Source organism: Mustela lutreola, chromosome 7 (assembly GCF_030435805.1).
Source record: "Mustela lutreola isolate mMusLut2 chromosome 7, mMusLut2.pri, whole genome shotgun sequence".
Classification (NCBI taxonomy): domain Eukaryota; kingdom Metazoa; phylum Chordata; class Mammalia; order Carnivora; family Mustelidae; genus Mustela; species Mustela lutreola.
This window is the reverse complement of record NC_081296.1, coordinates 94808960-94832577: the sequence shown is the minus strand read 5'-3', so window position 1 is coordinate 94832577 and position 23618 is coordinate 94808960. Positions and strand designations below refer to the sequence as shown.

Here is a 23618-nt window from a genome sequence, read left to right as displayed (position 1 = left end):
CCTCTGCCCCTCCCAACCCTTCTCTCTCTAATAAATAAATAAATATTTCAACAAAAAAGAAAAAAAGAGGACAACCTAGATGAAATTTTTTCAAGCTAGAAAAGGCCAGTTTCTATTACAACAGAGTAATTTTATACAAGGTTTACCACCACTTTCTCCTGAAATCTACTAAATTGAAAGTAAACCTACTAAAAGACTTAGGAAAATGAAAAAAAAGCAGCAGCATAAACCCACAAGGAAAAAGAAAATAGGCAATGAAAAAAAAAGTAATTCTAGAAGTGGAAAGTAGAGGGGCATCTGGGTGGCCCAGCTGGTTGAGTGACTCTTGATTTCGGCTCCAGTCCTGATCTCAGGGTCTTGGGACTGAGTCCTACATCATGCTCCCCACTGGGCATGGAGCCTGCTTAAGATTTCTCCATCTTCCCTCTACCCCTCCCTCCAACTCACTCACTCTGGGGAAAAAAAAAAAAAAAAAAAAGTAGAAAGAGAATGAAGTATAGTAAAAGATTAAGCAGAGCAGGGGCACCTGGGTGGCTCAGTGGGTTAAGCCTCTCCCTTTCGCTCAGGTCATGATCTCAGGGTCCTGGGATCAAACCCACATCAGGCTCTCTGCTCAGCAGGGAGCCTGCTTCCCCCCTCTCACTCTGCCTACTTGTGATATCTCTCTCTCTCTCTCAAGTAAATAAATAAAATATTAAAAAAAAAAAAAAAGATTTAGCAGACCAGCAAAGCTGAAATTTACTCAGAAGATGGGAAAGTCCAAATGCAGGTTGATTTAATACAACCCAAAATGCTCATAATTTGGGGGCACTAATACTAGAGGTATAAGTGGGACTGAAAATAGAAGGACTGCCTGAAAGTATGTACAAAAAAAGTCAGAAAGTCCCTCGTGTTCTCCCTGCACATATATAAATATACACACATACACACACATTCTTACTCTCCACTCATCCCTCCCTCCCACTCTCATCTTTCACATGCATGCACACATGCCCACACACATACTTACACATACATACACATCTGGCAAAAGCTTAGAAAGTTATTCTCTAGAGAGGCAGAATATGAAACTCTCAGACACATGCCCCAGGTGAAAGTGTGAGTAAAATATTGAAAACATACAAGTATTAAGTGAAAGATAACTTACTAAATAGTGACAAACCAACAACCCTTACCACTCTAAGCTGCGCATCTCACTGTTGGCAAATGGGCTTCTAACTCTCAAACAGGAATGAGGAGGTATCATCCCTATGGAAAATGGTCTTCAAATGCCAACAATTAGGGATCTTCCAATAAAACATCCTAGGCAGATTACCCTACAGAAAAGCCTCCCAATAACACACGCAGAGCTTCCAATTAGACATGGAGAGTTTCACTAACAAATGAGCAGACTGCCGTGAATCACCTATACTTGACTTTAAAAAGAAACTCTTAGATAAAAGATACAACCAAAACAGAAACTAAAGGAAACAAGACAACTCAGGGAACTGAAAAACACTTCAAAAAGAAAAAATAAAATAAAATAAAATATCAGCAAGATAAGAACATGGCTTGCATAAATTAAGAAGAGGCATAAGCAATACAAAAAGAACACTTAAAATGGAAAAATATAGAAGAATAAGTCAATAAAACTTCCATATAAACAAAGAAATCAAAGAGAACATCTTCAAATAATTATTGTATAATCATATAAAAATCCCCAAAAAAAGCAGGAAATAATTTCCCAGAACTCAATTAAGAGCAAAAGTTTCTAAACTAAGAGTATCCAACAAATGTATGAAAAAACACCATACATCATAATGACATTTTGGAGAAACAGAAACAATGAAAGATATTAAAAGCTTCCAGGGAGGAAAAGAGCAGATCACAAAGATCCAGTAATCCAAATACTATGTGACTTCTCAAAAGCAGTACTGGAAAAAGAACACAATAGATCAATAATGTCAAAATTTCAAGAAAAAAAAATATTTCAACTCAGAAGATATCCAACCAAAATGAGGATGTTCTCAAGAAGATGTAAATTTTGGGGTGCACGGGTGGCTCAGTGGGTTAAAGCCTCTGCCTTCGGCTCACATCATGATCCCAGGGTCCTGGGATCAAGCCCTGCATTGGGCTCTCTGCTCAGCAGGGAGCCTGCTTCTCCCTCTCTCTCTGCCTGTCTTTCTGCCTACTTGTGATCTATGTCTGTCAAATAAATAAATAAAATCTTAAAAAAAAAGAAGATGTAAATTTTTTTTTTTTTTAAAGTTAGCATTTACATCTCTTTCTCAAGAAGCTTATCAAGAGAATTAACCACAAAAGAGCACATCTTAGATAGAGAAAATAAAAGATACAACATAGAAGAAAGACAATGGGAGTGAAGTGAAATCTCGGGACAGCAGAAGCATTAACAGACCTAGAGAACAAGTTCCTATCAAACCAGGAAGATGGAAGACCCCAGGAAGGATTGCTTCAAGAAAAAAAAGTAAAATCAGTATATTAACAAAGCATTTGAATGCATAAATAAGATTTTCAGCATCTCCAGAAGACAGATATACAGACAAGTATATAGGAAACAAAACAATTACCGTAGAGCAAAGAAAATGTTGGATAAAATAGAACATTTAGAGCACATCACGTGGCTCAGTTGTAACATTTTTTTTAAAAAACTGCAAATAATGTAATCAATGAAAAATTTTCTCATGGAAAAATTCTCCTCTATTGGAAGAATAGTGAGACAGGAAATATATTTGGGTGTGTGAGAGTATCTATCTATCTATCTATCTATTAAGAAGGAAAAGGTTAAAGCTAAATCCATTTGATCTACCACCAGAACTGCTTCTATCTTTAGGCTCCAGACCCATAGCTGCAATAATTCTCTTCCTTCCTTCAGTCTGGCTTTAAGGAGTTGGTACTAAATGCTATTTGCTGTGATTATTAAAATTTGCCCTGGAGAGGTGCCTGGGTAGCTCAGTGGGTTAAAGCCTCTGCCTTCGGCTCAGGTCGTGATCCCAGGGTCCTGGGATCAGGCCCCGCATCGGGCTCTCTGTTCAGCAGTGAGCCTGCTTCCCCTTCTCTCTCTGCCTCTCTGCCTACTTGTGATTTCTCTCTCTGTCAAATAAATAAATAAAATCTTAAAAAAAAAAAAATTGCCCTGGATTACTTTAACTACTGGAGGAACAAGGTGCCAGGAGTATACAATTTGTACCCTATATAAAAGAGACACCAAAGGATATACGGGAGATAGTCCTGCTCTCCTGCTTCCCAGGAAAAGGCTAATCTTGCCCCTAGCATGGGTCAGTCATGAGTATGCCCAGAACATTTATAATTATATATTCACCGTTTAAAAGTCCCTATAGAGTACAAACCTGTTTCTGGCTTTCCTCAAGTTGGGAATTTTCACTCAAAGCATCTTTTAGAGCTATCTTAAGTCGTTCTTCATTCATTTGAAATACTCTGAAGGTTGTTTTGGCCTAAGTAAACACAATACATTAAGCTTATAAGAATTTATGTATTTATTTTTTATTTAATTTATTAATTAAATTGTAAATTTATTTAAATTTAAAATTAATTTATTAACTTATTTAATACAATAGTTCATTTTTACACATACTCCCTAAAACATGGAATTAAAGTAAAAAACACACCAATATTAATATGAAAAGCAGTGTAGGGTAGCATAAAAAAGGCCAGTCTAGAATCAGGGTCCAGATGTGGCTCTGTCATGAACTTGTCATGTGGCCTTGGATAAAGGATTTAACCACTTATGATCTTTTATGTACTGTAGCAAATTTTGTTAACTTTTTATTATCTGCCTCTCTTTCTAGAATTTAAACTATATGAGAGCTTTCCTGTATATTTTGTCTACTAAAATTAAGTGCCAAGTACCTTCCAACAATGACCAGTACATAGCAAGAACTCAGTAAGTATCTGTCCAATAAAAAAATGAACCTTCCTGAAGTACCTTCTACAAGGGAACTATATCTAAGACCCCAATATCTCAAATTCTAGTATTACATCTTCTTCTTTAAACATAAAACAGTAAAATTAAAATGATTTTCAAAAGCAACAAACCTTCTAGGCTAATTCAACTTACTTCAGCCACTTGTGATTTAAGAGAATCTGATTCATCTTCTAGAGACTGTATCGTTTTTGAAATATCCACCATCTGGAAAGAGAACATCGATCAATAAATGACTATTTATTCACTAAAATCTCTCCAGCTTCTAAGATACCACATACCTTAGCTATATTGTTAACCTAAATACATCTAAAAAAAAAAAAAAGGACTCTAAGAAAACTTGTCAGCCATATGCTTAGAGATTTTATATGAAAGTTAGACAGCAATAGTATTTCATCTCATCTTTAATATTTCATGATGTTTAAGCTATATAATCTCAAGATTAAGTTCACTGACATATCTTACTAAATAATCACACACATCTAGATCTTCCTTAAAACAGATTTTAAAATAAATGGCAAATAAAGCAAAGTTAAAATGTTCTCAAAATACCTTTTGAGTATAATAAAAAAAACTACCATGTATGTGATTATTCAACTTTATTTATGTGAGCTACTTCATAGTGCATATAGAAAATCTCTCTAAAAATATGCAAGATACTTAACATAATAATGGTAACCCCTAACATATTAAAAAAAAAAGGCTAGTGGATCTTGAAAATTTTACTTTCTACTTAACCGCCTTCTATATTTTTTGGATTTTTTTAGAATGCATACAATACCTTAACTGATACCAATTTTTTTTTTTTTAAGTAGGCTCCATGCCCAGCACAGAGCCCAATACAAGGCTTGAACACATGACTCTGAGACCTCGACCAGAGCTGAGATCTGAGATCAAGAGTCAGACACTTAACTGAATAAGCCACCAGGCACCCCAATACCTATTAATTTCTTAAAATTCAGTAACCTTCCTTTTCCTACAGTCTCCTCATTTAACAAAAACCTTACCAATTCATCTTGTTCAGAATGTAGAGATTTCTCTTCTTCTAATTGGTTTTCCAGAACAAGTATTTCATCCTCAAGTTCAGATTTAGTCTTGTTCAGAGTTTCACAGACCGTCTAAAAAAGGAAGCCAACTTTATCAGACAAGAATAGGACTTCTGGGTTATGATAAATCAGACAAGTATAATCAAACACATGTGTTATCAATCAAATGAATTTAGTTTACATATTTGTACATTTTTATAGCATTTAAATAATAGCAATGCTAGCAGGGGTCAGCAAACTTTTTTCTACAAAGAGCCAGAGAGTAAATATCTTAGGCTTTTAGGCCATGTAGTCTCTGTCCCAATATGCCTATGTAGTAAGAATGCAAAGACATGTAAATGAATGAGTATGGCTGTGTTCAAATAAAATTTTATTTACAAAAACAGGTGGAGAAGCCAAACAATTTGGTTAAAAATGGGCAGAGGACCTGAACAGACATTTCTCCAAAGAAGACATACAGATGGTCAAGAGACACATGAAAAAATCCTCAACATCATTCATCAAGGAAATGCAATTCAAAAACCACAATAAGGGGTCATCTCACACCTGTCAAAATAGCTAAAATCAAAAAGACAAGAGATAACAAGTGTTGGCAAGGATGTGGAGAAAAAGGAACTATTGTTCATTGTTGCTGAGAATATAAACTGGTACAGCCACTGTGGAAAGCAGTAGAAATACTATATGATTTAATAATTCCACTATTTTTATTCAAAAAAAAAAACAAACAAACACTAATCCAAAAAGATATATATATATATATATCTATGTTTATTGAAGAATTATTTACAATAGCAAAAATAGGGGAGAAACATAACTGTTCAATGATGGATGAATGGATAAAGAGGAGGTGGTATATATATACAATGGAATATTACATAGCCATAAAAAATGATGAGTTTTTTTGCCACTTGTGACAGTGTGGATGGACCCAGAAGGTATATGCTAAGTGAAATAAGTCAGACTGAGAAAGATAAATGTCAAATGATTACACTCATATGTGTAAACCAAAAAAAAAAAAAAAAAAAAAAAAAACCAAACAAACAAACAAAAAACAAACAAAAAGCAGAATCAGACCTATAAATTTAGAGAGTAAACTGATGGTTGCCACAGGAAAGATGGTGAGGGGCATGAGCAAAATGAGGGGTATGTGGGAGATCAGGCTTCCAATTAATGGAATGAATTAAGTCATGGGAATAAGAGGTACAGCATAGGAAATACAGTCAATGAGACTATAATAGCATTGTATATTGACAGATGGTAGCTATACTTGTGGTGAGCATAGCATAAAGTATAGAGATGTTCAATTACTATGCTGTATACCTGAAACTAATCTAACATTTTTATCAACTATAGTAAAAAACAAAACAAAAAAACAGGCGGAGAGCCCAGAATATAGTTTGCCAGGGCACCTGGGTGGCTCAGTGGGTTAAGCCTCTGCCTTCGGCTCAGGTCATGATCTCAAGGTCTTGGAATCAAGACCCACATCAGGCTCTCTGCTCAGCGGGAAGCCTGCTTCCCCCCTTCTCTCTCTGCCTGTCTCTCTGCCTACTTGTGATCTCTGTCAAATAAATAAATAAAGTCTCTAAAAAAAAAAAGAAAAAAGAATATAGTTTGCCAACCTCTGCTCTAGAGCATTATAAAGGAAAAAGATGAGAAATAAGTCTGATTCAGTAAGATTAAAGACACAATAAAAAATAAACTCAAAAAATAATCAAGACTGCTTCATAATAATGTTCTGCATTGAATTACTTTCTGGGACGTTTTTAATTTTAAAGATTTTATTCATTCATTTGACAGAGAGAAAAGTGAGAGCAGGAACACAAGCAGAGGGAGTGGGAAAGGGAGAAGCAGGTTTCCTGCTGAGCAGGGAGTCCAACACAGGGCTTGATCCAAGGAACCTGGGATCATGACCTGACCCAAAGGCAGCTGCTTAACAATTGAGCCACCCAGGTGCCCCTGGACCTTTTTCATTTTAAATGATTAGTTACTGAATCATTCCAATTGGATTTTAAATATGTAATAAACATACCTCTAATATTTGTGATCCTTCAACAAACTTGTTAAAAAAAAAAACCCAAAGATTCAAAGAATTTAACAGAGACCAAAATAAAAAAAGAACAAGTACATACTATATTACAGTGGTCAAAAAACTTGCTTATATGTATTTCCCAACTTTGGTTATTTGATTATTTGAATTCCCTGACTTGAATCAAAATTACAGTACTATTAGATTTTATCTACTGATTCAACCATCAAATTTTTAAATTATATCATATATAGTTTATATTATGTCTACCAAGCTTAAAAATAAATATCACAAGTTTTTTAAAATTATAAAAATAGGACCAAAAGTTCTAAAATGTTCATTTAAATTTTCCTGCTAGATAATGTAAATTCAATGCCTTAAGAATAAATTGGTGTGTTTTATTTTATCCACAATACTACCAAACTTGAATAAATGCCTTTTCTGTCCAGTTTTTGCTTTTCTGTTGCTAGGCTAAATGCCTTCTGTGATTCTTTATTTATTTATTTATTTTTAATCAAACTAAGAACGTACTGCTGGAAGAGGAGATAAAACAGAAGATCAGTAAATAAAACAATTTCAACAAGTTCTCGAGGATATTATTAGGTAACAAATGAAGAAAGAAAAGATTAAGAAATTTACTCCATTGGAATTCAATTTATAACTTCCTTTGGGCTCTACCGAGGAAATTTTGAGACATAATCTATAGCTTTTTAAAAAATTTCTATTTTAATTCCAGTTAGTTAATATCCAGTGTTATAATAATACACTTTCTGATGGTTACAGACATCAGTGATTGATAACAGCCGAGCTGGACTGTCTAAACACATATACCAAAAGTACAAAATCCATTGTTTTCTACTTTAGTATTAGTATGCTTCTGACAATACTTCCATCTCTAAATAACAACAAATAGCATTTACTCTAATCTATTGTAGCTTAGCTAAATGACAAATTTTTATTATTTCCCTTCTTATTACTAGCCAAATCATACCTGGCTCAAGAGAGCTGACTATAAGTTATCTCTTCCAAACCCTACATTCAGTGACATCATGTTGGTACCTTGAAATTGGAAGTATTTACAAAACAGAAGCAAGCAAATGCTACAAACAAGGACTCCTGCTTTTCAGAGAGCCAGCTATTAAACCTTTACCAGCACATCACTGCTTACAATATAAATCTTTGGTCTAATTCTAGTCAGCTCCTAATACAATGGGGATGAAGTAAAGGAACCTACTGCCACAATTTACATAATTTATTCCTGCCAACTATTCCTAAATTTATGAAAATGAATCTTTCTATTTTTTCCTTTCTAGAGCAAAAAGAATCAAAAAAAGGAAGGGTTGGGCGCCTGGGTGGCTCAGTGGATTAAGCCGCTGCCTTTGGCTTAGATCATGATCTCAGGGTCCTGGGATCAAGTCCCGCATCGGGCTCTCTGCTCAACAGGGAGCTGCTTCCTCCTCTCTCTCTCTGCCTGCCTCTCTGCCTACTTGTAATCTCTCTCTGTCAAATAAATAAATAAAATCTTTAAAAAAAAAAAAAAAAAAAGGAAGGGTTACTTAATACATTTCATTCCCAAGAATGAAAAATAAAGAGCTTCTATAAGGCCCTAGATTCCAGTAAATTGAATATGCCTCGCTCAAAACAAGTTAGCAAGCAAAGTTCAAATTTTTAAAAATATTTATGTTACCTAATGTCCCATTTCCTATAATTAACTTTTTCTTTAAGTTTTAACATCTAGAAATGCTCTTTCACATTTCTTTTGAAATAATTTTGAGGAGATATATTTTCCTTAAAGTTTATGATATCTAGTAAAAAATCTTAACCCCAGCTTTTATAATTATAGGCACTGTTTTTACCTCCAAACTTTGTGCTTCTGTTGACTCCTTCTCAAAACTGGCATCCTTTAAAGATGATTCTAAGCCTTCATACTGAAAGAAAGCAACACTGTAAGGAAAAACTCTACAAATTTTATTCTAAATTTATCTGGAGAGGTATCTAAGATGCAGACAAAATCCACTTCCACATGTATGCTTAATTTACTTTGATTTACTTAGCTTTAAGTTCTTCAGATATGAACACTATATTAGAGCCAGGGCAGCTAACATACCACAATACCCTAACCTGAGTAACAAATGACAGAACTTCACCTTTAAGACTAAGAGAACAGTCCCAAGTCTGCCTATTCATTAAAGAGAAATTAATACAAACTGGTCATCAGAACTTTTCACTTGTAATTCAAATCATAGAACAAATATATCAAGCAGGCAATATAAAATCTTTAAACATGCAAAACAAAGAAAATGAAACATACAATGCTATAAGATTTGGCAAAATACACTTATTTCAATGCTTTTTTTCTTTTTTTTAAAGTGATTAAATGGAAAACTAGGCTATTTGGAAAACGCTTCTCGCCAGATTAAGGAGAGATGGATGGGGCACCTGGGCGGCTCAGCTGGTTAGGTGCCTGCCTTCAACTTAGGACATAATCCCAGGGTCCTAGGTTTGAACCCCACATCAGACTCCCAGCTCAATGGGAGACCTGCTTCTCCCCCCCTCACACTTCCCTTGCTTGTGTTCCCTTTCTTGCTGTCTCTCTGTGTCAAATAAATAAATAAAATCTAAAAAAAAAAAAAAAGAAGAAGAAGAAGAAGATGATGATGATGGACAAAAACACACAGAAAAAGAGGATATGTCAGAAGGCTTCAGACAGCTATCGACAGAATGAGATAGAAAAGGGAATTCTTAGAAAAGCAAGCCTAGCATTTGACATTTCCTTCTCCCAGCCCAAAAACAGAGGATGATAGGCCAAGAAACTGAGCAGAAACTAATACCAACCCACACTGGCTTTTATAAGAAAGTCTAAACCAGAAACGGACCAATCCCTCGAAGTAAGGCCAAAGTTCCAAACATTTTAATCTGTACTCAAAGTAATCTATGATTTCTGATGTCTCATCCTAGCTGCCTATGAGAAGCAACAGTAAACCCTTAAGGAGAAAGATAACATCACTCACAGCTTCAGATTTTTCTCTTATATAACCTGGCACTGATGAACACAAGATCTGACTAAGAACCAAGAAAAAAATGAGCAGGAGAAACAGATTCTTGAAGAATACAAATAACAGGAATTTTCAGTCAGGGGCACCTGGGTGGCACAGTTGGTTAAGCTCCCCAGCTCTTAAATACAGCTCAGGTCATGATCTCAGAGTTGTGAGATCGAGCTCTGCTTTGGGTTCCACATTTAGCACAAAGTCTGCTTAAGATTCTCTCTCCCTCTCCTTGTCCCCACTATTCTCACTCTGTCTCCCTCTCGAATAAATAAATAAATAAATAAAAAGAATTTTCAATAAGACATTAAAATAAGGGTTAATATGGGATGCCTGGGTGGCTCAGTCAGTTATGCGACTGCCTTCAGCTCAGATCATGATCCCAGGGTCCTGGGATTGAGTCCCACCTCCAGCTCCTTGCTCAACATGGAACCTGCTTCTCTCTCTCCCCATGCTGCTCCCCCTGCTTGTGCTCTCTCTCTCTCTGACAAATAAATAAAATCTTAAAAAAGGGGGAAAAAATTGCCAACCTAGCATTCAAAAAACAGCATTACACAAAATGTACATTATATATTATCAGACAAACAAAAACAGAGAATTTATCAATAGTATACTCCACAAAAGGAAAGATTAGGATGGGGCACCTGGGTGGCTCAGTTGGTTAAGCCTCTGGCTTAGCTCAAGCCATGACTGGGATCCAGCCCCACGTAGGGCTCCCTGCTCAGCAGGGCAATCTGCATCTCCCACTTTCTCTCCCTCTCCTCTCCCTCTGCCCCTGTTCTCTCTCTTACTCTCACTCACTCTCTCTCTCTCTACTTTTTTTAAAAGAAAACACTAGTGTGTTCTTCAGAAGTAAGGAAAATCATCCCAGAAGAAAGCTGAAAATGAATGAAAGAATAAATACTAATGAAAATAATAAACATATGGGTAAATCCAAACAAATGGTCAGGATTTCAAATAGTAATAAAATGACTTGGAGGTTTAAACAAATATAAAATCAAAATATAGTGCAAAAGCACTTGCACAAAAAGGGACAGTGGAATTACAGTATTCTAAGATCTTTACATCATCCAGTAAGTAGTAACAGCATTCACTTACATTAGATTTTAGTAAGTTAAGGGTAGATGTTGTAATTTCTAAGATAATCATTAAAAGAATATAAGATAATCCATAAGTAACAAACCCACTGATATAGAAAATATTGAAATAATAAAAAATAAACTACTTTAATAAAAAAAATAAGAGAGGAGAGAAAAAAGAACGTGGAATACGTGTGAAATAGAAATAGTTAAGATGATAGATTTAAGCCCTAATAAATTAGAAGTTAAATGGAATGCAAATGAAGTAATAGTCCATTAAATACAAAGATTTTTTTAGACTAATTTAAAAAATAAAAATCCAACTGTACACTATTTCTAAAAGAGACAACAGAAAAATAAGTACATAAAAAGGTTAAAAGTAGACTAATGGGAAAAGATCTACCATGCAAATACTTACCAAATAGCTACACTAATATCAGACAAAATCAAAAATTCCTAAAGATAAAACAGGGGTATTTCATAATGATAAAAGGCTCAATCTAACCAGGAAGATAAAACAATTACAAATCTGTATCCACCTAACATAAAATTGACAAAATTAAGAAAAAAACAAATGCATAATCATAATGGGAAACATACTTTGCTCAATAACCAATAGATAATATGAATTTAAAAAGTAACAAAAATATATACCAATAACTAGGGTAAATAAAAGTGGTATTACATCACAAGGGTAATGAATGTATGTATTTCTGTCATACATGAAACACTTACCAAAATCAATCTTATACCAAGTCATAAATTAGGTCTCAACAAAGAACAAAGAATGAAATCATAGACCGTATACTCTGAATTAAATAGAATTAGGTAAAATTAAGCTAAAAATTAATTAAAAAGAAATTTTAAGAAATCTCTCTTAGGAAATTAATAAGTACCCTACCAAATAACTAGTGTTTCCAAGAAGACAGCACAACAAAAATTTTAAAATATTTTATACTGTTTGATCAAGAAAGCATGACATACCCAAACCGATGAGATGTTTTAAAGAAAGCCAAAGTAAATTAGAGCTTTAATGCAGAAAGTGTAAAGGAAGTATAAAGTAAAACTCAATGATTTAAGTACACATCCCAAAAAGTGAACAAAAAAGAAGAGTAAAATAAAGCAAAGCAAAGTGGGGGAAAAATAAAGAAATTAAATATAAAACAAAGTAAAAAAATCAACAAAACCAAAAGATTGTTCTTGAAAGGCATTAAAAAGGGGCAACTGCATGGCTCATTCAGTTAAGCATCTGCCTTCAGTTCAGGTCATGATTCCTGGGTCCTGGGATAGAGCCTCATGTAGCTTTCCCTGCTGAGCAGGGAATCTGCTTCTCCCCTCTTTCTGTCCCTCCCCAGCTTGTGCCCACGTGCTCACTCTCTTTCTCCCTCTCAAATAAATAAATGAAAACTCTATGGCACCTGTGTGGCTGAGACAGTTAAGCCTCTGCCTTGGGCTCAGGTCATAATCCCAGAATCCTGGGATAGAGTCCCACATCAGGATCCCTGCTCAGCGGTGATTCTGCTTCTCTGCCACTCCCCTGACTGGTGCTTTCTCTCTTTCTTGCTCATTCTTTCCCTCTCTCTCAAATAAATAAATAAAATATTTAAATAAATAGAGCATTTAAATAAATAAATAAAGGCACTAAAACATTGATAAAACACAAGGCTGATAAAGGATAAAAAAGGGAGAGAAGTTCAACCAACCAATTATCAGGAATAAAAAGGTAGATACCTCACTAAAGGTCCCATAAATGTTTAGAAAATAATAGGAGAATAAACACTATTCCAGCAATGATCAAATAAAAGATAGAATTTTAAAAAATCATTTGTAATAGCATCAAAAAGAATAAAATATGTAGGAATAAATTTAACTAAAAAAATGGTAGGCCTTGTACTCTTTTTTGTTTTAAGATTTTATTTTTAAGTAATCTCTACATTGAGCGTGGGGTTCAAACTTACAACACTGACATCACGAGTAGCATGTTCGACCAAATGACCAAGCCAAATGCTCCAAACCTTATACTCTAAAAACTACAAAACAGAGAAGACCCAACTAAATGGAAAGACATCTTCATCTCCTATTCCTATTCCTAGATCAGAGACTTCATATTGTTCAGACAGCAATACATCCCGAAATGATTTATAGATTCAACATAAGCCCTATCAAAACTGTAGCTAATCTGGGGCGCCTGCCTGGCTTAGTCAGTGGAGCATGTGACTCTTGATCTCAGGGTCATGGGTTCATGTCCCATGTTGGATGCAGAGATTACTTAAAAGTAAACATTTTTTAAAATTAAGATTTATTTATTTTGGTGGGGGACGGAGAGCAGAGGGAGAAAGTCCCAAGCCAACTCTGAGCTCGGTGTGGAGCCCAATGCAGGGCTCAATCCTACAAACCTCAGATCACGACCTAAGCTGAAATCAAGAGTCAGACACTCAACCAACTGCATCACCTAGGCATCCCAAAAATAAAATCTTAAAAAAAAAAAAAAAAGAATTCCAGTTAATCTGTTTGCAGAAATTGCAAGCTGATCCCAAAATTCACAGAAAATACAAAGGACCCAGAATAATCAAAATGATTTTGAAATAAAGGAACAAAGTTAAAGGGCTTACATTTCCCATCAAAAAGCTAACATTGATCAAGACAGTTTGGAACTGGCATAAAGACAAACATAACAGCTAAGTTGAGAATCCAAAAATGAACCTTCACAATTACAGTCAACTGATTTTCAATAAAGGTGCCACAACAATTCAATGGGGGAAAGAACAAACCTTTCAACAAACATTGCTAGGGAAAACTGGATATCCACATGCCAAAGAATGAAGTTGGACCCACCCTTACCTCACACAATTTATAAAAAATTAATTCAAAACAGATCAAAGACCTAAACATAAAATCTAATCCCATAAAACTTTTAAGAAAAAAATACAAGTGTAAATCTTTCGGAGCTTGTTTTAAGCAACTGTTTCTTAGATACGACACCAAAAGTGTAAACAAAAAAAAAAAAAAAGTAGAAAAACTGAGCATTATTATAAAAATTAAAAACTTTCAGAGGCACTTAGGTGGCTCAATCAATTAAATGTCTTCCTTCAGCTCAGGTCATGATCTTAGGGTCCTGGGATAGAGCCCCACATCGACATCCCTGCTCAGTGGGAAGTCTGTTTCTCCCTCTCCCTCTGCCTCTCCCCACTGCTAGTACTCCCTGTCAAATAAATAAATAAAATCTTTTAAAAAGAAAATTAAGGGCGCCTGAGTGGCTCAGTCGTTAAGAGTCTGCCTTCGGGTCAGGTCATGATCCCAGGGTCCTGGGATTGAGCCCCACACTGGGCTCCCTGCTGGGTGGGAAGCCTGCTTCTCCGTCTTCCACTCCCCCTCTCTCACTGTGTCTCTCTCTGTCAAATGAATAAATAACAATCTTTAAAAAAAAAGGGGGGGGGCGCCTGGGTGGCTCAGTGGGTTAAAGACTCTGCCTTCGGCTCAGGTCGGGATCTCAGGGTCCTGGGATCGAGCCCCACATCGGGCTCTCTCCTCAGCAGGGAGCCTGCTTCTTTTCCTCTCTCTCTGCCTGCCTCTCTGCCTACTTGTGATCTCTGCCTGTCAAATAAATAAAATCTTTAAAAAATAAATTAAAAATAAATAAAAAAAAAAAAGAAAGAAAGAAAATTAAAAACTTTAATGCCTCAAAGATACTACCAAGAAAGTAAGGAGAAAGCCCAGAGAAATGAGAGAAAATACTGGAAAATCAGATATTTAGAAGCTTGTATGTATAAAATACAAAGTTACAACTCAATAATAAGAAGCCAGGGTGCCTGGGTGGCTCGGTTGGTTGAGCAACTGCCTTTGGCTCAGGTCATGATCCCAGAGTCCCGGGATTGAGTTCCGCATCCGGCTACCAGCTCCACGGGAGTCTGCTTCTCCCTCTGACCTTCTTCCCTCTCATGCTCTCTCTCACTCTCTCTCTCAAATGGATAAATAAAATCTTATTTAAAAAATAAAATAAAATAAAATAATAATATAATTATTAATATTAAAATAATATTTAATAAAATTATTTAAATAACTTAAATAATTTAAATAAATTAAATAATAAAAAGACAAATAACCCAGTTTAAAAATAGGCAAAGGAAGTGAGGAGAGATTTCTCAGGAGAAGATAAATAAATGGCCAATGGACACATGAAAAGACAAATATTCAGGGCACCCGGGTGGCTCAGTTGTTAAACATCTGCCTTTGGCTCAGGCCAGCTCAGGCCATGATCCCAGGATCCTGGGATCATGCCCCTCATGGGGCTCCCTGCTCAGCGGGAAGCCTGTTTCTCTATCTTCCACTCCCCTCTTCTTGTGCTCCCTTTCTCACCATGTCACTCTGTCAAATAAATTTTAAAAAATCTTCTTTAAAAATTAATATATAATGGCACAATGTTTTACTTTTATCAAATACATATCAGTTTTAATAATAACTTAGTGAGTACAATGCTCTTAAATATGCTTTATTATTTGAAAGCATTGTGCCGTTATTATGTTATACAACAAATTAAAGATGAAGTTCTAAATTTAAAAAATAGGGGCGCCTGGGTGGCTCAGTGGGTTAAGCCGCTGCCTTCGGCTCAGGTCATGATCTCAGAGTCCTGGGATCAAGTCCCGCATCGGGCTCTCTGCTCAGCAGGGAGCCTGCTTCCTCCTCTCTCTGCCTGCCTCTCTGCCTACTTGTGATCTCTGTCTGTCAAATAAATAAATAAAATCTTTAAAAAAAAAAAAAAAAAAAAAAAAAAATTTAAAAAATAAATAAATAAATATATAGATGAACTGTTTTCCCCAAAATATATAGCTCCAGAGCCTCAGAATGTGACTGTATTTGGAGACACACCCTTTAAAGAGGTGGTTAAATTAAAATAAAGTCTTTATGGTGAGCCCTAATCTAATCAGACTGCTGTCCCTATTAGAAGAGGAAACACTAAGTGCCTGGGTGACTCAGTTTGTTAAGCCTCTAACTTCGGCCCAGGTCATGATCCCAGAGTCCTGGGATAGAGCCCCACATTGGGCTCCCTGCTCAGTGCAGAGCATGCTTCTCCCTCTCCCTCTGCCTACTGCTCCCTCTGCTTGTGTTCTCTCTCTCTGCATCAAATAAATACATAAAACTAAAAAAAAAAGAGGAAATATAGACACTCAGAGACACACAAATGAACACCTGCACAGAGGTAAGACCACATGAGATAAGGGCATGCAGGCTAAGGAGAAGAGCCTCATAATATACCAAACCTCCCACATTTTGATCTTAGACTATTAGCCTCCAGAACGGTGAAAAAATTAATTTCTGTTGGTAAGCCAGCTGGTCTGTGGCATTTTGTTATGGCAGTCCTAGCAAACTTAAACAAAGACTAAATGAGAAAAGTAAAACAAAGTTTCTAAAAGTAGCACAAAAGAATATCTTCGTATCCTTGAGTAATCAAAAATTCTTAAATAAGAAACAAAAAAGCAGTTATCATAAAGACGATGGATGAATTAGACTAGGTTAAATTAAGAACCTCTGCTTACCGTTTGAAATAAAAAGGTAAACCACACAGTGGAGGAAAATATTTGCAGTACATATATCTGACAAAGGGTTCATGTTCAAATATAGAAAATATTCTACATATTGAAAAGGAAAAATAAAGATGACACCTTCTCAAACATGAAAAAAAAATAAGCTTGAGCAGTCAACTTCACAAAAAGAATATTCAAAATGACCAATAAAAACATGAAATAGTGCTTACCCTCATTATCCTATTACCCTACCACAATGGTTAAAATTAATAAGATTGGTAATATGAAAAGCAATTGAACTCTCACACTTTATAAAGCATTAATAATCTTAAACTTAACACTGAAGTATCTGCACTGAAGAGTATTAAGTCCTCTAACTCTAACATGAATGTTAACATTTTCAAAAATATCTTACCTCTTTTTGAACAAGACTAAGTTTTTCAAGTAGTTTACATTTTTCATCAATTAGTGTAGAAAGTTCTACAGCAAGCTTATTCTCTCTTCCTGAAAAGAAAGTTCATATCATCATCATATGTAAATTGTTTTAAGTTTCAAAATTATAAATAATGATGAGATCTAGAAGAGAAAAAAGAGCTTACCCACATAAAGCCGGCTTCTAACCTGAAACAAATGTTTAACAAAAATTACATTAAAACAAATATATATTCAAGTAAATCTATTTAACTTCTACCAACTGAAAAACAACTGGTTTCTTATTGCCTTAGTATGAATATGCGTTATCTGAAAGTGTTTTTTCCAATGGGAAAAAATGTTACATATTAAAGTCTCTCTACTGAAGAATCACATTATTTATTAGCATATTAAAGGCTCTGAAATAATTCTACCTTAAAAACACCTGTTTCATTTCATTTATCCCACTGTTCATCAAATATATTTGGTCCTCAAACAATTTCAGGAAGCCCTTAGTACCATCTCCCCCACTGATAACACCCAAAATAAAGTTTGAGAAAATGTTACCATGGATTGAATTGAATATAAAATCTTTTTCTTCTTTAACCGTTTTCTCTCTCAAAAAATGAAGGAAAGATCCCATTTGTAAAGATAAGCAGACTTAGAGAACTTAAATCATCTACAGAAGATGTATAGGGATAAAATTTTTAAAAGTTTTTAAGTTTTATTTATTTTTTTAAAAGATTTTACTTATTTATTCGACAGACAGAGATCACAAGTAAGCAGAGAGGCAGGCAGAGAGAGAGGAAGGGAAGCAGGCTCCCTGCTAAGCAGAGAGCCCGATGCGGGGCTCAATGCGGGGCTCGATCCCAGAACCCTGGGATCATGACCTGAGCCGAAGGCAGAGGCCTTAACCCACTGAGCCACCCAGGCGCCCCAAGTTTTTAAGTTTTAAAGTCGAAGTACAGTAGAATCAGTATTAATATAGGACTAAATTAGTGAACTGAATTATTGCATTGAGGACCTATCTCAAAAGGTAGTAAGAACCTATTAAAAAATTGAAAAACAGAAGTTAAGAGATATGGAAGGCAGAAATAGAAAGGGCAGTATCTAAAAACACAGTCCCAAAAGGAGAAAAATAAAATGTAAAATGCAGACAGTAACTTCTAGGATTAAAAAAAAAAAAAAAAAAAAAAAAAAAGAAAGACCTCATATTAAAAGATTCCAGAGAATTCTAAAACAGAAATAAGAAAAAACATTTAAGCCTAGACACATTATACTGAAATAAGAATATCAAATTAAGGGGCTCCTGGGTGGCTCAGTGGGTTAAGCCTCTGCCTTTGGCTCAGGTCATGATCTCAGGGTCCTAGGATGGAGCCCCACATCAGGCTCTCTGCTCAGTGGGGAAGCGTGCTTCCTCCTCTCTCTCTGCCTGCCTCCCTGCCTACTTGTGATCTCTCTGTCAAATAAATGAAATCTTAAAAATATATATATATATTAAAAGATTCTAAAAGCTTCTACAGAAAACAGATCACTTATGAGTAACAGTCACACTGACATTAGACTTTTCAATAAGTAACATTAGACATAAAAAGACAAGGAATTAAGGGTTTAAAGTATTAAAAGGACAGACCTTTGGACCAAAAATGTTTATAGCAAACAAATTATGATTCCAATGTGGGAGCTTAATTCGAATATCCTCAAGCACTCAAAATAAAGTCTCAGAAAGTTTGCCATACAAAGATCTACACTAAAAACAACTCTGAAAGTATTCAAATATGGGAAGAAGTAAATCTAGGCGACCCTGCAAGAATAGGTCAATTAAGAGTAACCAAAAACCTTGGTAATATTTTTGTTTTGCTGTAATATTTTGTTCAGCTCAGGTCTTGATACCAGAATCTTGAAATTGATACCCACTTCAGGATCCCTGCTCAGCAGAGCCTGCTTCTCCCTCTCCCTCTGTCCCTCCCCACCACCCCCTCCACCCCACCACCACTCACAATCTTTTTCTGTCTCTCTTGCGCTTGCTCTCAAATAAATAAAAACTTTTTAAAAATAAATAAGCACAGATCAAAATAAATAAATAAAATATAAATGTAAGGTTTTAATATTATTGTAGAATACTTCTACAAAGAAAGTCTTTAAAATTTTTACACTTAAGGGCGCCTGGGTGGCTCAGTGGGTTAAGCCGCTGCCTTCGGCTCAGGTCATGATCTCAGGGTCCTGGGATCGAGGCCCGCATCGGGCTCTCTGCTCAGCAGGGAGCCTGCTTCCCTCTCTCTCTCTCTGCCTGCCTCTCCATCTACTTGTGATTTCTCTCTGTCAAATAAATAAATAAAATCTTTAAAAAAAAAATAAAAATAAAAAAATAAAAATAAAAATAAAAAAATAAAATTTTTACACTTAAAAAAATTCCTCTGAGTTCACATTTTCTAATGGCCACAAATTAACACGAGAAATGCACTTAACAATCAACTTCTTTCCTTAAAATAAAAGATATGTTTCTCGTATTAACTGTTCAACCTTAAGACACATGAATATTCTCTTAATATTGGTTACTTACCGACCGAAAACTCCTCCACAAAAACAAGAGAACAGCAAAAAATCCAAAAACACCTGCACATATCACCAATTCCCATGGAAAACCATAGGAATTTGGTCTCATATCTTCAGGCACTCCTACCAAAACCTTCAAGACAAAAAAATTAACTTCTCAAAAATGCACATTTGATAAAAAGTATTGATTACAAACTGTTATACATGGAATGTATGTGTTCCCCAAAATTCATATGTTGCAAACTAATTCCCAATGTAATGGTATTTGGAAGTGGGGCTTTGGGGAGGTGATCATGAGAGTAGAGCCTTCGTGCATGGGATTAGTTCGCTTATAAGAAGCCACAGAGACTTCCCTTGACCTTTCTACCATGTGAGGTAATAATGAGAAGAATGAACCAGGAAGTGTGTCCTCACCAGACACAGGATCTGCAGCGCCTTGATCTTGGCCTTCTCAGCCTCCAGAACTGAGAACAATGTTACTTATTTAAGCCACCCAGTCTGTGGTGTTTTTATTACAGCAGCCCCCACAAACTAAGACATAAGTAAGTACAAGTTTATGTGTAAACACTATTAACACTCTTTTCATGAAATGGTCTGCCAGACTACCAAACAGAAGGTATCGCAGTATATTTTTCAGGCAATTTTCAATCACCAAGTGATGAAAAACAGCACTGGTAAAATGCAGTGATGTGCAAACTGGAATTCTACAGACACACCTCAGAGCTTCTGAAAGTAAGAGCCCAAAGGAAAAGAATCTGAGGTCAGGTCCTTTAAACCTGATATCGACCAGTTTAGGTTTTATGTGTGGAGTATACTGGATCCCATTTATGATTTCCCCCACAGTGAAGGAAAAAAATAGATCTGAAGCTTAAGAAAAAAAAGGTTTGAAAACCACTGATGAAGCTTTGCGTTTGGAATCTGAGTATCTCTACCCTACTTCTGTGGCTCCCTTCTCTTACCTGTCATGGGAATAACGCAGCTTCAACATGCAGGGCAGAAACTCAGTAAAGGTAACTATTTCTATTAATCCTCCTTCAAAGACCATGATCCTGTAACCATGGCCTTTCCACACAACTTCTCTCCCGAGCAGGTCTTTGGTACAAAACAGCTTAAGGCTTTTACAGTTCCTCCTATATTTCATCTTTCCCTGGGTCAGTTCATTGCTCATCCTCACCCAATGGGGTTATTCTTTTGTTACTAGGCCCCATATACTACTCAATCACAGAAAAGAGAATGGTAGGGGAATAAAAGAAAATGTCCTTTTAAGAAAAACCTGAAGTCTAACCAGGTTTGATTTTTTCCAGGGTTCAGTCCTTTTTAGGCCCTTTCTACCTAGAAAAACACCCTTTAACACCTATTCTCCTCAACAAAGTCTGCTTTATAACTCTGATCCATATAAGTACTCCTTCCAAATTGCTATCTATAGTTCATTAACCTGCATGCCCAGTGGGGCGCCGGCTTAAGATTCTCTAAGAAAGAAAGAAAACATTTCCACAATACTGTTTCCTGTCCCCCCTGCGACCCCTGGAACAAGTAACCCTGATCACGCCTGAACTCACCGTACGCAGCTTTTCCAGGACCAGCCCAAAGTACGACTGAGGGCCAGTCCTGGGCTCCTCCATGGCGCCAACGTCGCCTCAACTGGAGTGGCCGCAGCCAGGGCCTGACGTAGCCACAACAATTGGTATAGAACTCGGCGGTTTGGGTCCGGAACCCAAACCTGCACCCGGCAACCGGAGCAGACCACTGCGGAGCCGGTTGCGGGGGGTTGCTGTTGGGAACCGCACCAACGAGCCTCACGTGTCCAATGCTGCCCACCCGGAGAGCCTCGCCCCTAGTTATGCTCTACGTCCTGAAGATCCGAAGGTCCAAGCCCGTCTCCAAGGAGCCCGCGACCTGCCCTCTCCTCGCGGTCCACTCCTCGATTTGGTTTCGGCCAGGCCGGAAATATGTACAAAATAAAATCATGTCTTTTTCCACAATATGCTTCTCTTCCTATAAACTCTACCTCTGTGAATGAATAAGCTGCCATAGCCAGAAACCTGGCAGTCATTCTGGACTCCTCCTCTCTCTCACCCTTCCCATCCAATTAGCAAGATCCTACCCATTTTAGCTCTTAGCTACTAAATATTTCTCCCATTCAGTACCCTCTTCTTTATCCCTACTTGACTACTATGCCATCTCTCCCTACACCATTTCTAGTTTTGTTCTCCTTACATCTAACTCACATGCCACCATCAGGAAGCTACTTAAACCAAAAGTCTAACCACTGAAATTCTTCAAATGCTCTCCAGCACCTACATCAACGGGAATCTACTTAATGTCTCCAACAGGCATCTCTGCACATCATTCCCTGAGCCTACTCTGTATTCGAGTAAGACACTTCTCTGCACTCACAATGTTGTTTCCTGTCCCCTCTGCTTAACCTATTCAGTTAGCCTGGAAAGGCTTTCCTACACACTCAACTGGATATAATCTCTCCCACCCCTCACTTTCCCTAGCACTTTCTGTGTATGATTTGGTAAGCAGTTCATCAGTTTCTACTTTGCACTATTTCTTTTTTCTTCTCTCCCTTAACAGACAGCTTGACACCAGTGGCCCAAATTCAGTCCATTTAAATTCTCCACAGAACTGTCTCTCTCACACACGCAAATACACACACACACACACACACACACACACACAAATCACTCGATGCACTTGGTTGAATGACTGAACACCATGACAACAGTACTTTTAATTTCGGTTACAAAAAAACAATCCTTATAACTGACCCAATATTTTAAAAGACTTGATTTTTAATGCAAACATTTTAAAGCACAGGCATATAAATACCCCTCAACTGTCAGCAAAGGCACATAAACACTTAAGAGAGAAAAATCTACACAACTACACAAATTAACCTTAAAAAGACTAAAAACATTTTGAACACTGGGAGTTCAGGATCTCCAGATTTTACACTAGTACGACCTTTTACATTAACAACAGAAAGATGCGAAGAAAAATGTCACTTAGGGTAAAGTATCTCGAAAGAGCATTCTTTATTACAAGAAAACGCAGAATTACAATCCTAACTTCCCGTCCAGGTTTCGGTGTCCCTTCAAGACAACGAGAAGTTTCATCACTAAAAGGAATTCATTTCGAGGATTAGTCCTCAAGTTTCTCATAGTCGAGAACACCACGTGTCATTGACCCCTGTTCAAAGCGAATAACATGACGGTAAAGCTATTCTTTTTAGGAATCCGAAAACATTTGACACACCTTTGCAAAATCCTGCTAGGTAAATGCTCTCTTCACCTTCGAGATCTCCAAGTCCCTTTCCAACACAGACACACACACACACACACACACACACACACAACCACCCCAGCAGCCTGCGAACCTGGCTACTGCCTCGGACACACGCAGGAGCCCGACAGCAGGTGAGAGGACTGGCTTCAGGACCTCTAACCACCGCCACCAGGACCGCAAAGCCAAAAGTCGGCTGCTTCCTTCCCCGGGAGGCTCCTGCGACCCCTGGGCCAAGTAACCCTGATCGCGCCTGAACTCACCGTACGCAGCTTTTCCAGGACCAGCCCAAAGTACGACTGAGGGCCAGTCCTGGGCTCCTCCATGGCGCCAACGTCGCCTCAACTGGAGTGGCCGCAGCCAGGGCCTGGAGCCACAACAATTGGTATAGAACACGGCGGCTCTGGGTCCGGAACCCAAACCTGCACCCGGCAACCGGAGCAGACCACTGCGGAGCCGGTTGCGGGGGGTTGCTGTTGGAAACCGCACCAATGAGCCTCACGTGTCCAATGCTGCCCACCCGGAGAGCCTCGCCCCTAGTTATGCTCTACGTCCTGAAGATCCGAAGGTCCAAGCCCGTCTCGCAAGGAGTCCGCAACCTGCCCTCTCCTCGCGGTCCACCCCTCGGTTTGGTTTCGGCCAGGCCGGCGCGGGGAGGCGGGGACACGAGGACGCGGTTAGTTTCCCCTCCCTCTTCGCGCGACGT

The 23618-nt window shown here is 37.2% G+C and overlaps 1 protein-coding gene across 12 annotated transcripts in view; it reads right to left on the bottom strand.

Annotated features, from left to right (window-relative positions):
• The window catches only part of MIA2 (MIA SH3 domain ER export factor 2), a 79555-nt gene that overhangs the window by 35310 nt on the left and 20627 nt on the right, over positions 1–23618 (bottom strand). For 4 of the 12 annotated variants that reach the window (XR_009355645.1, XM_059181977.1, XM_059181973.1 and 1 more), the window contains 8 exons: positions 19632–19757; positions 17257–17278; positions 17073–17161; positions 8869–8940; positions 7016–7042; positions 4948–5058; positions 4076–4147; positions 3348–3452 (listed from right to left, as the gene is read on the bottom strand). Coding sequence is in view for 11 of the 12 variants with exons in the window: in XM_059181977.1 (XP_059037960.1) it covers positions 3348–3452; positions 4076–4147; positions 4948–5058; positions 7016–7042; positions 8869–8940; positions 17073–17161; positions 17257–17278; positions 19632–19757 (624 nt within the window). In the remaining variant the exon portion in view is untranslated. Of the gene's footprint in view, positions 1–3347; positions 3453–4075; positions 4148–4947; positions 5059–7015; positions 7043–8868; positions 8941–17072; positions 17162–17256; positions 17279–19631; positions 19758–21183; positions 21494–23618 lie in introns of those variants that run through there. The other 8 variants (XM_059181982.1, XM_059181978.1, XM_059181983.1 and 5 more) reach the window with 8 other exon arrangements.